Source organism: Pristiophorus japonicus, chromosome 13, assembly GCF_044704955.1.
Source record: "Pristiophorus japonicus isolate sPriJap1 chromosome 13, sPriJap1.hap1, whole genome shotgun sequence".
NCBI classification, from domain to species: domain Eukaryota; kingdom Metazoa; phylum Chordata; class Chondrichthyes; family Pristiophoridae; genus Pristiophorus; species Pristiophorus japonicus.
In genome coordinates, this window is record NC_091989.1 from 159175139 (window position 1) to 159191433 (window position 16295).

Sequence of the window (16295 nt, forward strand, 5' to 3'; positions counted from 1 at the left end):
GGCCGACAAGCGAAGGGTTCATCTGCTGACCAGCTGTGAACCTAAGACTTACGTGCTCATGAAAGACCTGCTGGCACCCAAGAAGCCGGCGGACAAAACCTTTGAAGAGCTCAGCAAACTAATCGGTGAGCACCTCAAACCGGCGAACAGCATACACATGGCCTGACACAGATTCTACACCCACCGACATCGGGAAGGACAGAGCATACCAGATTTCGTTGTGGACCTCCGGCGCTTGGCCAGCCTCTGTAAGTTCAGAGACGCCTGCAGCGGGGAGATGCTAAGGGATTTCTTTTTTGAGGGCGTTGGTCATGCTGGGATTTTCAGAAAGCTAATTGAGACCAAGGACTTGACCTTGGAAGCGGCGGCATTGACGGCTCAGACTTTTATGGCGGGGGAGGAGGAAACCAAGATAATATACGCGCGCAAATCTGCCTCCAATTATGCGATGGATCAGGAAGTCAATATCATAAACGCGACACAGAGCCCCGCAAGCAAGCGAGGGCAGTTCGACACACCCCAGGCAGCAATAGACCCAAGAGTAAGTCTCCAACAGAGACAATGACAGGCTGAACGGACATTTACGCCCCCCCTCAGTGGACAATGCGGCCGGGGATGGAGACATTGACACCCACTAACAGGGTGCTCAAGAGCAGTCAAATGGACAATCAGCGAGGAATACCTTGTAACAGCTCTTTTGTTCACAACAATGGGAATCTCAGTTCATGCTGGAGGTGTGGGGGCAGACATACTGCCAGGACTTGCAGGTTTCAACAGTTCGTCTGCAGAAATTGTAACCTCAGTGGCCATTGAGCCAGAATGTGCAGGAAGTCTGTAACCAGGCTAATATACGAGGCGGATGAATCAGATGAGGGGTCTGCGAGGCAGGATGACGCTTGGGGCAAATCAATGGACACTGAAGTTCAGCAGGTTCATGTGGCAAACATTCACAGCTCATATACCAAACGCCACCTATGATGATGAAAGTCCTATTAAGCGGCATCCCTGTACGCATGGAGCTGGACACGGGGACCAGCCAGTCACTCATGAGTGTTCAACAATTCAAAGCTGTGGCCACTCAAAGCCAGCAGACCCAAACTAGAACACATTGAGATGCAATTACGGACGTACACCAAAGAAATCATTCCAGTGCTAGGCAGTGCAATGTTGGCGGTCACACACAATGGATCGGTGAACCGGCTGCCGCTCTGGATTGTCCCGGGCAATGGTCCCGTACTGTTGGGGAGGAGTTGGTTAGCTGAGATGAACTGGAAATGGGGGGATGTGCATGCCATGTCATCTGTGGAGCGAAGTTCATGCTCACAGGTGATACAGCAATTTGAGTCACTATTTCAACCTGGCGTCGAGACGTTCAAAGGTACCAATGTAGTGATACGCATCACCCCGGAAGCCAGACCAGTGCACCATAAAGCCAGAGCTGTGCCGTATGTGATGCGGGAGAAAACTGAGAGCGAGTTGGACCGGTTGCTGAGAGAGGACATCATCTCGCCCGTTGAATTCAGTGGCTGAGCGAGCCACATCGTTCCCGTCCTAAAAGCGGATGGCTCGGTCAGGATCTGTGGCGACTACAAGGCCACTATCAACCGGGTATCCCTACAAGACCAATATCCACTCCCGAGAGCGGAGGACCTTTTTGCCACGCTGGCAGGCGGCAAGCTAGTCACCAAGTTGGACCTCACTTCAGCCTACATGACCCAAGAACTGGCTGACGAATCTAAACTACTGACCACCATCACCACGCACAAGGGACTGTTTGTTTACAACCGGTGTCCGTTTGGCATTTGATCAGCGGCCGCAATTTTTCAAAGAAACATGGAAAGCCTGCTCAAATTCATTCCTGGAACAATCGTATTCCAGGACGACATCCTCATCTCCGGTCGTGACACCGAGGAACATCTCCACAACCTGGAGGAGGTGCTACGCCGACTGGACCGGGTAGGCCTGCGACTCAAGAAGTCTAAGTGTGTGTTTTTGGCTCCCGAGGTCGAGTTTCTGGGCAGGAGGGTTGCTGCAGATGGGATTCGGCCCACCGAATCCAAAACAGAGGCGATTCGATGAGCGCCCAGGCCCTGCAACACATCGGAGTTGCGATCATTTCTGGAACTCTTGAACTATTTCGGGAACTTTCTGCCGAAATTAAGCACATTGTTGGAGCCGCTACACGTGCTCCTGAGTAAGAGTTGCGATTGGTTTTGGGGGGACTGTCAGGAATGGGCTTTCAATCGGGCGCGGAACCTACTTTGTTCAAATAAGTTGTTGACCCTATACGACCCCTGTAAGAAATTGGTTCTGACATGTGATGCATCGTCCAATGGGGTTGGGTGCGTGTTGCAGCAGGGTAACATTGAGGGCCAACTACAACCTGTGGATTATGCCTCCAGGTCGCTCTCTCAAGCAGAACGGGGATATGGGATGGTTGAGAAGGAAGCACTCCCATGTGTCTATGGGGTGAAAAAGATGCATCAGTACCTTTTTGGCAGGAGGTTCGAATTAGAAATGGACCACAAGCCGTTAACATCCCTGCTGTCAGACAGCAAGGCTGTCAATGCCAATGCGTCAGCTCGCATACAGTGATGGGCTTTCACGCTCGCTGCGTATGACTACACCATCCGGCACCGGCCCGGCACCGAAAATTGCACTGATGCGCTCAGTGGCCACCACTGAGGGGGCAGCGGATCAAAGCGCTGAGATGGTCATTGTTGTCGATGCCTTTGACAGCGCAGGCTCCCCCATCACAGCCTGCCAGATCAAAATCTGGACCAACAGAGATCCCCTCCTATCCTTGATTAAGAAATGTGTCCTGACTGGGGATTGGAAGCCCGCACACGAAGCATGCCCTGAGGAGGTCAGACCATTTCACAGATCGGTGGATGAGCTCTCCATCCAAGCCGAATGCCTATTATGGGGCAGCCGGGTCGTCATGCCCCAGAGGGGCAGGGAAGCATTCATCAGGGAACTCCACAGTGAGCACCCAGGCATTGTGCTGATGAAGGCCATTGCCTGGTCACATGTGTGGTGGCCGGGAATTGATTCAGACCTGGAACACTGTGTTCGCAGGTGCACAACGTGTGCCCAGCTGGGTAATGCCTCCAGGGAGGCCCCGCTCAGCCCGTGGCCCTGGCCCATCAGACCATGGTCACGTATTCACGTAGACTACGCGGGCCCGTTCATGCGAAAAATGTTTCTCATTGTGGTTGATGTGTACTTGAAATGGATCGAGTGTATCATTTTGAACTCGTGCACGACATCCACCACTGTGGAGAGTCTGCGCGGGGTCTTTGCGACCCACGGCTTGCCAGACATTCTTGTTAGCAATAATGGCCCATGTTTCACAAGCTATGAATTCCGGGAGTTCATGTCGGGTAATGGCATTAACCATGTCAGGACAGCACCGTTCAAGCCAGCCTCCAATGGCCAGGCGGAACGTGCGGTCCAAATCATAAAACAAGGCATGCTCCAGATTCAAGGACCCTCCCTTCAATGCCGCCTATCGTGCCTCCTGCTGGCCTATAAGGTCCCGACCGCACTTGCTCACGGGGGTCCCGCCCGCGGAGCTACTCATGAAACGAACACTCAAAACTCGGTTGTCCCTCATTCATCCAGTCCTGTCCGACATTGTTGAGGGCAAGCGCCAGTCCCAAAACGAGTACCGTGACCGAAATTCAAGGGGGGAGATGTATAGAAATTGATGACCCAGTATTTATTCTCAATCATGCTTTGGGGCCCAAATGGCTTGAGGGTACTGTAATAGACAAAGAGGGGAATAGGGTTATAGTGGTTAAACTTAACAATGGGCAGATATGCCGCAAGCATCTGGACCAAGTAAAAAAAAAGGTTCAGCATGGACACCGAGGAACCTGAGAAAGATCATGAGATGGTATTCACACCACCGCCAGTGAACGAGCAACAAGAACATTCAGCAGCATGCACAGTCCCTGCGGTCAGCCCGGACAGGCCGGAATCACCACAGGTGACAGACACGCATACCAAGGCTCAACAACCAGAGCCCCAACTGCGGCGCTCCACGAGAGAGCGCAGACCACCCGAGAGACTTAACCTATGATCCCAATAAGATGTTGAGGGGGAGGTGATGTCATGTATGTAATCTTTATGTAACAACACTGCAATACTGTATATACGTAAGAAATGCACACCTTGACCACAGGGGGTGAACTTGTGGGCAATACTCCTCACCCGGTCATCCAGGTACATAAAGGGAGGTCCCACGCAGGGTCATCACTTCTTGGTCCTGTGAATAAAGGTTCAGGTCATGGAGTGACCTTGTCCATAGAATGTGCCTCGTGTGGATTTGTGGTATTGTGTAAGTTGCTCAGTGTGCTCCTAATCATAGGACTAAGATTTGTTGGTGCACAAAATTATGAAACTAGTATGGGAGGCAGGGTATTCGGGGCACAGTTCCGGCAGAATGGGATTTCCACCTGCTTCTCCCTATCCAGCCCAGCCCTAATCTAGTTCCCTGGTTTGGGCACATTCCAGATGCATGTCGGGCTCCGATGCCGTATTCCTGCTGTCAAGAAGGAGCCCGCTAGTGTGAGGGTGGAAACCCCGATGGTGTTGTAGCAAGGAAGGTGCTGCCACACAGAATTCGTTGGGAGGGACTTTAAGGAGGTAGAAATGGCCTGAAGATTGGAAGGAAGGCTCCCAAGCCTTGGCCAAGAATGCAGTCTTCAGCAGGTAAATCTCTGGGGCCCAGTGGAGAGAAGGAAGGCCGCTAAAAAGCCCTTTCACTCCACTGGGGGAACTCTGAATCTTTACCCTCGATTGCTGAGGCCTACTGCCTACATGTCGGCCCCAAGAAGTGACGGTAATAAGGGCAGAAAGAAGCACAGGTACAAGCAGATCTGGTATGTAAACCCTTGACAGTGGCACACTACAGATACTTGCAACAGTCATTTAATAGTTCAAATATCAAGTTAAACAGGAAATTTACATTGCATTCAGCTCAACTGATTTACAAAATACTGTAGTGGCATCTGCATGAAACCATTAAAACATTTACTCTGAACAGCCTAAGCCTACACCATTTCTTCACTAAGATGAAGCGTCAGCAGATAACCTTTATATCTAAAATGGCACAGGAAAATCAATGAGAGATGGCTTAATGCAGAAACTAATATAAGTTTGATTTGCAAAGCATTTTTAATTAAGCTTCTGCTGATTAAGTGTGCCCAAAGTGCGAGCATGTGGAAGTGAGATTACATTAATATTGGCTGCTGTTGTATTAGTGCCATATCCAGGTTAATCCTTAAGCAATCTCTGTGTCACTTGGTCTATAAAAAATAATTTTATCACAGTCTCACGTTTAATCAGTACTGAGGATGACCTTAGCAAAATTCATTGGGTTCTAAAAAATTAATTATTTCTTCATGTTTTTCACCTGCTCTATGTTCATCAACTACTAATATCTCAGAGGACTCGCAGCACAGTTACATTTGCACAGTATTATAGAAATATTACAGTAGTGTAGTTCTTATTTCACATCTGATTGGATTAATGAATCCAGTCTTATTGTTAAAGATCCATGGTGGGTGTGCACTATGAAAAGATGGCTTAAAGTAGGGTTAACCTTACATTTCCTTGTTTATCAAATAAATGCCAACCAACTGAACTGCCATGTAGGGATGTCAAATGAACTTCAGGTCGGCTTTAATGACTGGGAAAATGTAGTTATAAATATGGAGTTAAACAAAAGCAATAACACTGCACCACAATACATGGTATAAAAATAATTTTGTTAAAATAGTTCACTTAGGAATTTTGCAGGAATGCGTTAATCAGCGTGCTAAAAATAGTGCTCAGAGAATTCCACCCCAAAGACTCTGTTGTGCATGTGTTATATTATCTTGCTACTACCACTGTTTTTTTTATACCAGTCAAAAATTCTATTATGTCAATAAATATATTTCCTTCAGTCATCTTGTAGATGATCTTTTTTACAAAAAAAGTTATTTTATTTTAAAATAATAAAAGATCACTGTTTGCCAAAAGGAAATACAGCTGCCTTTACAATTGGACACAAATTCTAGTTAGGCATAAAATACATATTATTCTAGTCTCTTTAAAACCCCCAAAATTTGAGATTACGATTGGACTTGGCTGCAATGCAGTGTGTGGCGAAACAGACTGCTGACACTCACTGTAAAAGTTTACGCATGAATAATGGCAACTTGGTCAAATTATTGGAACATGACTATCGCCCTTAGAATCATACCCCAGCAAGGACTTAAAGCATTGAGAGAGATGAGGACATGGAGAGAGACTGGCGAGAGAAAAAGAATTATTAACCTGCAGTTATAAACTGAAAGTAACATACATATTTCTCGTCAGATAAGGCGATTTTCCTTACCTCCTCTTCTGCCCGGCGATTCAGTGCTTGCATTTTTTTCAGTTCATCATGCAGTCTTCTCATCCTTTCCTCATAGGCTGCACTTTCCTCTGCCAGCTGCACATTCCTCTGCTGACTGTGTGCAACATCATTTTTCAGGCTTGCTATCTCCCGGCTCTTCTCACTTAGCTGCAATGGAAAGCAAAGTTGGCAGTTGCTCTGCTTATCTGAGACAGCCACAAGAATAGAGCAAAAATATTATATGATCATATGGACAGGTAAAGACCCTCTGGTCCATCGAGCTTGTCCCACACAATTGCGATACCTTATGTATCACAACATATACACTCCACCCCACCTAAAACCATGTGATCTCCTGGGAGGGGCAAAAAAACATAAAAATCCCAGGCCAATTTGGGAAAAAAAAAATCTAGGAAATTCCTCTCCGACCCATCTAGGCGATCGAAACTATTCCAGGAGATCACTCTGGCCATTAAATTCCCTACGGTACCTACCTTCTGTAAGAGATGATCTCCACCGCAGCCAGAAACAAACCAGCTTTTGCTTGAAGGAATTCAGCGAGTCTGCATCCACCACATGAAACGGCAGCTTGTTCCAGAGGTCTACTATTCTCTGGGAAAAGATTCACCTCCTGACGTCTAACCTGGATCTAGCCCTATATCGGCGAGAACAAGCAGAAACCAAGCGTAGACAGTGGAAGGAGCGTGTGTCAACCCAGGCTCCCCACCCACCCTTTCCTTCAATCACTGTCTGCCCCACCTGTGACAGAGACTGTAGGTCCCGCATTGGACTCTCCAGTCACCTGAGAACTCACTTTTAGAGTGGAAGCAAGTCTTCCTCGACTCTGAGAGACTGCCTATGATGATGATTCTCTTCATTATCCTATAACCCTCAATCATATCACCCCTGAGTCTACACTGCTCTAAGTTTATGGGCCGGATTTTTGGCAGGTTTGCGACCGGGATCCTCGGGTATCGGTTTGCGGTGGCGCTTTCAAGTACCGCCGGGGAGAGGAGCGCCGACGTGCAATGACTCGGATTGCGTTTGCATCCGAGTTTCGGCACTCTCCGGACCCATACACCACGCCTAGAATAGCGACAGGTCAAACCTGTCGATGCACCCCTGCCAGCAGCGGTAAGTATGAAAACCTGCAAAAAAGATAAGTTAAAGTTTTTATTTTTTAATTTTTTTGCTGCGATTACATTGTTAAGGGTCTTGTAAATATTTTTGGAATGTTTTTTGGAATTTTTTTTCTTTTTTCCCCCTCTCCCAAGGTCTCTCTCGCAGCGCTCCCAGACCCGGACTAATGTTGCCTAAACTCGCGGTATGCGCTGTGTATACTTGTGCAACGCCTCCCTTACTGATGCGGCCCTGGCACAGACGTAAAGGCCGAAAGTTCGGGCTAAAAACGGTAGCGTAGCGGAAATGGTAAGTTTCACGTATCGCTACCGTTTTCGCCGAAACACTCCGAAAGCCGAAAATCTGGCCCAATAGAGTCCCAACTCTTTTAGCCTATCTTGATAACTAATGCAACAATTATTTTGAATATTGTTATGGGGCAGTCTCACTTACCACTTATTTTTTTTAAATCCTCTTTCATTTTTAATTATTTGTTGTTAGGCCCTCTATTACTATACACCATTTTCAACTAAAGAGTAGCCAAGTAACATTGTCACTGACCTCTGTCATGTGCAGATGTCACCAACAGGGAGTGTAAATGAGCAGCATGGGATGACTCACCCTACAATATTCTCATCCTCCCTCACTGCTGGGAAGAGCTTCACCTTGGCTCACATTAAATAATCCATAGTGTAAACCAACTCTTTTTCACTTTGTAACACAATGCATTGCCACACCAATTCTTCACAGCACTCTGCTATCATATATCTCCTTACACTTTGTGAAAATGATATATATTTTCTACCTTCTTGCAGATTTTTTAATGTACAATTATGTGCATCTAAATGTTTTTTTATTTGTTCATGGGGTGTGGGTGTCGCTGGCAATGCCAGCATATATTGCCCATCCCTAATTGCCCTTGAGAAGATGGTGGTGAGCCGCCTTCTTGAACCGCTACACTCTGTGCGGTAAAGATACTCCCACAGTGCTATTAGGGCGGGTGTTCCAGGATTTTGACCCAGCAATCATGAAGGAACGGCGATATACTTCCAAATCAGGATGGTGTGTGACTTGGAGGGAAATGTGGAGGTGGTGGTGTTCCCAAGTGCCTGCTGCCCATGTCCTTCTAGGTGATGGAGATCGCGGGTTTGGGAGGTGCTGCCAAAGATGCCTTAGTGAGTTGCTGCAGTGCATCTTGTAGATGATACACACAGTACGTCGGTGATGGAGGGAGTGAATGTTTAAGGTGGTGGATGAGGTGCCAATATCCACAGTGAACAGAAATATGTGATTGTAAATGATGTCACCATACTCAGTATAGTTGCTTCATATTTTAAAGTTAATAGGTGAATGAGTACCAGTCCACAGTAACAACCAGCATGAATTTTGCTCTAAGGGAAGCACAGGCCATGAGTGTATTCTAGGGGGATTCAATGTGCATCACCACATGGAGTGGTTGAAGCGGATAGCATTGATGCATTTAAGAGGAGGATGGATGCATACATGAAAGAGCAGGAAATAAGGCAGTAGAGTGGGAAGAGGTAATTAGAGTGGGAGGAAGCTCGTGTGGAGTATGAACACCTTCATAGACCAGTTGGGCTGAATGAATGGTTTGTTTCTGTGTTGTAATTCTATGCAGTAGTGATACTATTGAGCCACTGTTGGTGATGCACATTGAATCCCCCTAGAATACAGTCATGGCCTGTCTTTCCCTTAGAGCCTTCTCCAGGTGCTATTCAACATAAAGAAGCACCGATTCATCAATTGAGGGGGGGCGGGGGGGGGGGGGGAGAGGTAGGTGCTGATCAGCAAGATATTTCCTTGGCCTTGTTTGATCTGAAGCCATAAGACTTCATGGGGTCAACATCATCATAGGCAGTCCCTCGAATCAAGGATGACTTGCTTCCACGACAAAAAGGGATGAGTTCACAGGTATTTCAATGAAGGACCTAATATTCCAGGTCCCGAACTACATCTTGAAGGGTGGAAGATGCCTGTGCATGGATTTTTTTTAATGTGTGGTGGCCGTTGCTAGGTCTTGGTCCAGTGGCAAGGATTAACCAAGACGACTGGAGACCAGCTCTGCTGCACGGACCTAGTGCACGCACATATCGCAGTGTGGGCTAGCCCGTGCTGCCCCTGGGCCCTCGCCTCTTCTGGGCCCCAATCACGTTGCTCTATGAACTCTTGCTGCTCCTCCACCCTGACCTCGCCGCTCCTGCTGCACCTGCGTGCTCTAATCTTCACAGCTGTCACCCTCCTGCAGCAGCACGCGCTGTATCTTGTAGTGGCATGCCTCCACACCCTTTTTAAGGACCCGACCTGCCTCTGGTGTTCCTTACTTTGTGCCTACCTACGACAAGGATGTCACATGCTGACAACTCAGCTCTCCTACATAATAAACCACAGAACATCACACTTATACTCCAGTGAAATTTCATATCTCTTCACACGTTGTTTGATAGCAATTTGCTTAAACATGAAATGAAATCGCCCAAAGTATTACTTCTGGTAACAAGGAAATGTACCAAGCAACACATCTTGCTTCCAGATCTTTTGATCATTTTTACACACAAAGGCCGGAATCGTACTGATGCTGAGAGTGCAAGTTTGGAGGTGGATCCACTGTCAAAATGGTCGTGATTGACAGAAAGGAGGAAGTCCGCTCTGAACCTGCATCCTTGTTAATTATGGTTTGCAGATCCGGCAGTAAGCGGAGGGTTAGGCAATTGAGATACTTAAGAAACTGCTTGAAGGTATTGGAAAGCATTTTACCAGGTCCTAATGATTTCCCCAAGGCCCATAGTGCTTTCATCGAGACCAGGTCAGAAATGCTGGAGGAACAGTTAGCAGTCATCTTGGTTGAGTCAATTAAGACAACACACTTATGTGGGGAAGCGTGGCATATTCTTTACTTTGTTTCATTACACAAAGATAAGTTCATCTGTTTGAATTAAGTGAATCTGATTGTGACCGTTATTCTGTATGTTTACCTTTACTATGAAAGCAGCTTATCAATTCTTAATAAGCCTTGTTCAGCAAGTGTTTGATTGGTCTATCTTTGGAGAGACTGAGCAGCACACATGCGAAAGACATGAATACCTGGTTCAGGTCACAAGGGCTGTTAGCGTTACATCCCGCAGTATGATCCAACTCTCACAAGACACTCAGATAACTTATAGCAGCCACTGAATCTGAGAAAGTATCAAAGCTTGAATTTGCAACAATCAGTAACAAACCTGTTCCAGGTTTTCTTTCTGGGTACCCTGACAAGCTGTTAGCTCTAGTCTGAGCTCACGGATGAGTTGGTCCGCTGATGTCAGCTCACGGTTAGTCTTTCGTGCTTGTTCCTGGACTGTGTCCAGCTGTGACTGAAGCTTGGCAAATGTATCCTCATGTCGAGTCACCTGTGGCATGACATTATTACTGCTTTAGAAAATAAACCAGGTAAATTTTGAAACTACCAGCAAATAAAAAAATGTTTTTACTTAGACAAACCGCATGAGGCTCTTGTACAATTAAAAAACATCTGAAAGATTGATACAATTGAATAAGTCAAAATTTGGTAAGTACAGATGATTAATTTTATTGTTTAAGTATTTTTACAAATTCAATATTTCAGTGTAAGTACAAATGTGCAAGAGCACAAGTGAATGGGTAATGTTGCTAATTCAAATACAGTTTGTGACAGTTACAGCTTAAACAGAAGTAGAAACTACACCAGTCACAGTTTCCAATTATGATTCCAAGAGTTTTAATGATACAAATTTAAATTTCTAATAATTATCATTACCTTTATTAGTCCACAAAAGAGACAATATAATCATGAAAAATGTTGTCAAATCTTTTGTTTGGTGAGGAAGAGCCAGAAAAAGCTCAATTTTGTCAAGATGATGGTTCCATTGGCTTGTGCATTTAAAAAAAAGTTTATCAAACAATCATTGTGAAACCAGCAGATCTTAAGAAAAGGCTTCCCTTACAGAAACACACTGAATGAAAATAATTAACTTGTTTTGTTGTTTCCTGTCCGTTGACATTTAGCACACCTTGACATGGTTGACATTTGATAGTGATACTGGCCCTGCAGCAGGTTTAATCTTTTGGGACTTTGGCAATGGACTGGTGAAACCCAAAACTCTCAGGTTTCTGATGACTACACCTTCAGCTTTGGAGAGCTGCAACAGTTGGGAAACAAAAGTTTGGATCACAATTCGATCTTGGACCATTTGCAATTGTACTAAAAATTTAAAGTGAAATGTTATTTTGCTCCCTCATGTAAACTTTGTATACTGGTAGTGATTTAATTTTTTTTACCAGTAACCTTATTGTTCATGCTCCTTATTGCTAATCTAGCCATTAAAAGGGAGTGAAATAGAGCAACAGGAGAGTGTAGGGGTAAGAAAAATGAGTGGTGAGAATAGCAGACTGTGAAGGAGCAGGGTATCACTGACAGCAACTCCCGGATTTTCGTGTTTAACAGTGCATGTGCAGTACAGCAAAATCTGGGCCGTTAAGTTTGCCTGAAGTTCCCCTCTTTACTACTTAAGTAGAGAATTTAGCCCATTTATTTTAAACACATTAACATTTCCACTAAAATAATGGAGTAATGAATTTCGGACGAATACATAAGGGGCCGAAATTGCCCTTTTCTATAACACCGTGGCCGCCTCAAAGAAGTCGGTAAAGACTCACTGTTCGGTCAGCCGTGGAGGGGCCCCCCATTTTGGAAATTGCCCTCCTTTAATTTTGGAGCGATGTACGGTACCGCCCCAGCTTCCGGAGCGACGACCCCCTTTCCGCCCCGCGGGAGCGGATCGGCCGCTGCTCGGTGCCCCCGACAGCTTTCCCCAGAGGGAAGCTTCTTGTGGCTGGGCAGCATGTCTGCCCTTAAAGGGGAGGGTGCACAGCCGCGGCCGACAGTTTATTTTAATTGTTGGCCGATTGCCAGGTCGGTTCCACAATGGTAGCCACGGGTTCGGCCGGGCCGCCAACAGGCAGCCTGGCACCCTCTCATGGGTACCAGGCCACTGGCCCGGCCAAAACCCTCCTTGGTGGACCAATGTTTGCCACTAAAGTGGCTGCAGAGTTTGCAGCGGCCCTCCCCTTTAACTGAAGAGGAGGGATGTTGTGACGCGTCAGCGCGGTGTGGCAGGTGCGCGTCGCGCTGAGGTCATCAGTGCGGCGTTGATGACTCAGAGCGATGGCCATTCCGACCCGCCCGCAATTCCGCCCCGGTGACAACACCACGTCTGCCCCGCTCCAACAAAAAGCAAAGAGCTGAATTTCCCTGGATTGTCCGCCCCATGCATTGGGGCAGGCAGAACACTTAAAAAGACGGAAGCTGCGCCCTGTTTGTGTTTATATGCTGATCATTTCAAAACCAGAACAAAAATGAAAATGCATGAGGTTGATTTGATGAGACAGATAGTGAATCTGGAAGCTTGGAACATACCAAGAAATTATCTTCACCTTACCACCAGCACCAACACCATCACACCAGTCACAAAAGTTCCCACATCTGTTGGGACGCAGATTACTTTAAACAAGCTACCACAGTACACCATTAGTTTACTTGATATTTAGCAAAAGTTCAAATCTGTGGTCTCAAGTCCATGTGACAATTAAGAATATGGAAAATGACGATCAAGTTAAAAAGTTATATTCTCAGTGGGAGAAAAACATTTGCATTTACAATAGTTATATTTCTTCTTTTGCAGTTAAAATGTAATTGTGGTTAAGAAGTCTCCTTATTTAAGGAATGATATACTTGTCTTAGAGGGGGTGCAACAAAGGTACACTAGATTGATTCCTGGGATGAGAGGGTTGTCCTATGAGGAGAGATTGAGTAGATTTTCTGGAGTTTAGGTGATTCCATTGAAACATACGCAATTCTGAGGGGGATTGACAGGGTAGATGCTGAGAGATTGTTTCCCCTGGCTGGAGAGTCTAGAACTCGGGGGCCTTGTCTCAGGATAAGGAGCCGGCCTTTTAAGACTGAGATGAGGAGGAATTTGTTCACGCAGAGGATTGTGAATCTTTGTAATTCTTTGCCCCAAAGTGCTGTGGGTGCTGAGTCGTTGAGTATATTCAAGGCTGAGATAAATAGACTTTTGGACTCCAGAGGAATCAAGGGATATGTGGAGAGGGCAGGAAAGTAGAGTTGAGGTCGAAGATCAGCCATGATCTTATTGAGGGGCTATATGCTCCTGCTCCTAATTCTTATGTTCTTGTGTCCCATATGTCTCAAAAAAAATTCAGTAGGGATTTAATTTAAGGTTCTATTTAAATTTGCATTTCTTTGTATAAATCGTATATTGAAAGACATACACTGGCAATCGCTGTTAAGTGTACAATAATGTATTACTTTGAGAGCTTCAGATCCAAAGTGGATGGAAAGCACATGGATGCAATAGTCAGAGACATTACAAGGACATATTCCCGAATATTTATTGACATTTATGCTCCCGCTGCAAACTCCATTCCCTCGCCACTAATTCCATCCCTCTCCTTGCCCAATGCCCCAGGTTGAACCAGACTGTTCACCATCTTGGCATCCCATTTGATCCTACCTACCTCATTCCCTTGCTATTGCAAAGATCACTACTTCCACATCCGTAACATCGACCATTTCTCCCCTTGCTTTAGCTCATCTGCTGCTGAAACCCTCATCCATGCTTATATTATCTTCAGACGCAACTGTACCAATGCTCTCTTGGCTGGTCTCCCATCTATCGTTCTCCATAAATTTGAGCTCATCCAAAACTTTGCTTCCTGTATACTAAACCGCACCAGGTATCTACCTCTCATCCATTACCCCTGTGCTCACTGACTTACATTTGCTCCCGGTTCACCCTACACCTCAAATTTAAAACATAAAAGAATTGTTCCTTTATCAAGAAGGCCGCATCATTACAGCAACTTTGCGATAGATAACCAGCCTTTCCAAATTTGGTGGGCCCACCTCTGCCACCTCACAAGTACTGTACACCTGTATCAAGAAGCTGTACAATAGGCACTATAGGCAGAACTGGCAAGAATTCCATCAGATTCCAACACAAAAAGTTAGCATGCAGATACAGCAAGTAATTAGGAAGGGAAATGGAATGTTGGCCTTTATGCAAAGGGGTGGAGTATAAAAGTAGGGAAGTCCTGCTACAACTGTTGGTAAGACCACACCTGGAGTACTGCGTGCAGTTTTGGTCTCCTTATTTAAGGAAGGATATACTTGCACTTGAGTCAGTTCAGAGAAGGTTCACAAGATTGATTCCTGAGATGAAGGGGTTATCATATGAAGAAAGCTTGAACAGGTTGGGCCAATGCTCATTGGAGTTTAGAAGACTTAGAGGTGATCGTATTGAAACGTATAAGTTTCTGAGGGGGGCTTGACAGGGTAGATGCAGAGAGGATGTTTCCCCCAGTGGAGAAATCTAGAACTAGGGGGCATAGTTTCAGAATAAGGGGTTGCCAATTTAAAATGGAAATGAGGAGGAATTTCTTCTCCCAGAGTGTCGGGAATCTTTGGAATTCTCTACCTCAGAGAGCTGTGGAGGCTAGGTCATTGAATGTATTTAAGGTGGAGATAGACAGATTTTTGAACGATAAGGGAGTCAAGGGTTATGGGGAGCGGGCGGGGAAGTGTAGTTGAGGCCAGGATCAGAATAGCCATGATCTTATTGAATGGCGAAGCAGGCTTGAGGGGCCAAATGGCCTACACTTGCTCTTATTTCTTATGTATGTTCTAGATGGTATCACTCTGCCACTTCCACCTCTTCCGCTGACATCACCAACCAAAAATGGGATGACTTGCATAAGCTCACATCCAAAATTTCCACATCTGCTGGCTTCCATGTGTCCCGGTAAGAGCCCAAGTGTGATCAAAACCCAAAGAACATTCTGGGCTCACATGAAGTTATATCATAAAAGAGAGAAAAGCAGGAAAAAATGAATCAAAAAGCAAAGAACAACTGAAATTAAGTTGGTTAGATACTTACACCAAGCAAGCAAACACAAGATCCTAGGTCACTGATCTTTGATCCCACAGATAACTTTGGAACACTGTATTTTCTGAATGTAGTACACTTGGCAAAGGCAAGATTATTATATTCAGGTGAAAACGTCTAGCTAATATCTTTGTTAACAAGTTAACTTGTTAAAGACTGGTTTGCGAATTGAAGACATATCACAATTCTGAGGTTGAAGCATATTGTTGGAGCAGAGTAGAGGGAACTTTACGCTGCAGTTAACCACACATCTGACCCAGGAATTGACTGACATGGAACATATTTAATTCCCAGGACATATATTCTCCATCTTGATGAGGAATAATTTGCAAAATATAAAGTAATACTCAAAAAAAGACTGACAACTGGTTATTTTGAAACTTGGTCAGACTCAGCACTGTGTATCATTCAACATTTTTTGATGTTGAAAGCGATTATCTCAAGCATGTGCACTGTAACAATTAGGGATTCATTTTTGTATGTTTCTATAATCTAATAGATTATAGATGTAATAGTATAATATCATTCTTACCTCTTCAGTGTGATACTTGTGCTGTTTCTGAGCTGATGAAAGATTTGTTTGGGTCAGCTGCAGCTCTGATTCACAGTTTTTGTATTCGTTAAGTAGAGCATGGTGCCTTCTCTGGCACTGGACTAAACAGTCTTCGAGACTCGAAATACGACTGTCCCTCTCCTTCAGCTAGAAAAGAACATTTTGATGCATCATTTTTGCTGAGGTGTTCTGTTTCTTCTGAGCGACTCTCCTCTCACAAATATTCTCTATTAAA

The 16295-nt window shown here is 45.4% G+C and overlaps 1 protein-coding gene across 3 annotated transcripts in view; it reads right to left on the bottom strand.

The window, feature by feature from the left end:
• Positions 1-16295, bottom strand: part of LOC139278942 (early endosome antigen 1) — a 1017310-nt gene that overhangs the window by 90258 nt on the left and 910757 nt on the right. For all 3 annotated transcript variants that reach the window (XM_070898220.1, XM_070898221.1, XM_070898219.1), the window contains 3 exons: positions 16040-16207; positions 10747-10914; positions 6389-6556 (listed from right to left, as the gene is read on the bottom strand). In XM_070898220.1, the coding sequence (XP_070754321.1) occupies positions 6389-6556; positions 10747-10914; positions 16040-16207 (504 nt within the window). The remainder of the gene's footprint in view (positions 1-6388; positions 6557-10746; positions 10915-16039; positions 16208-16295) is intronic.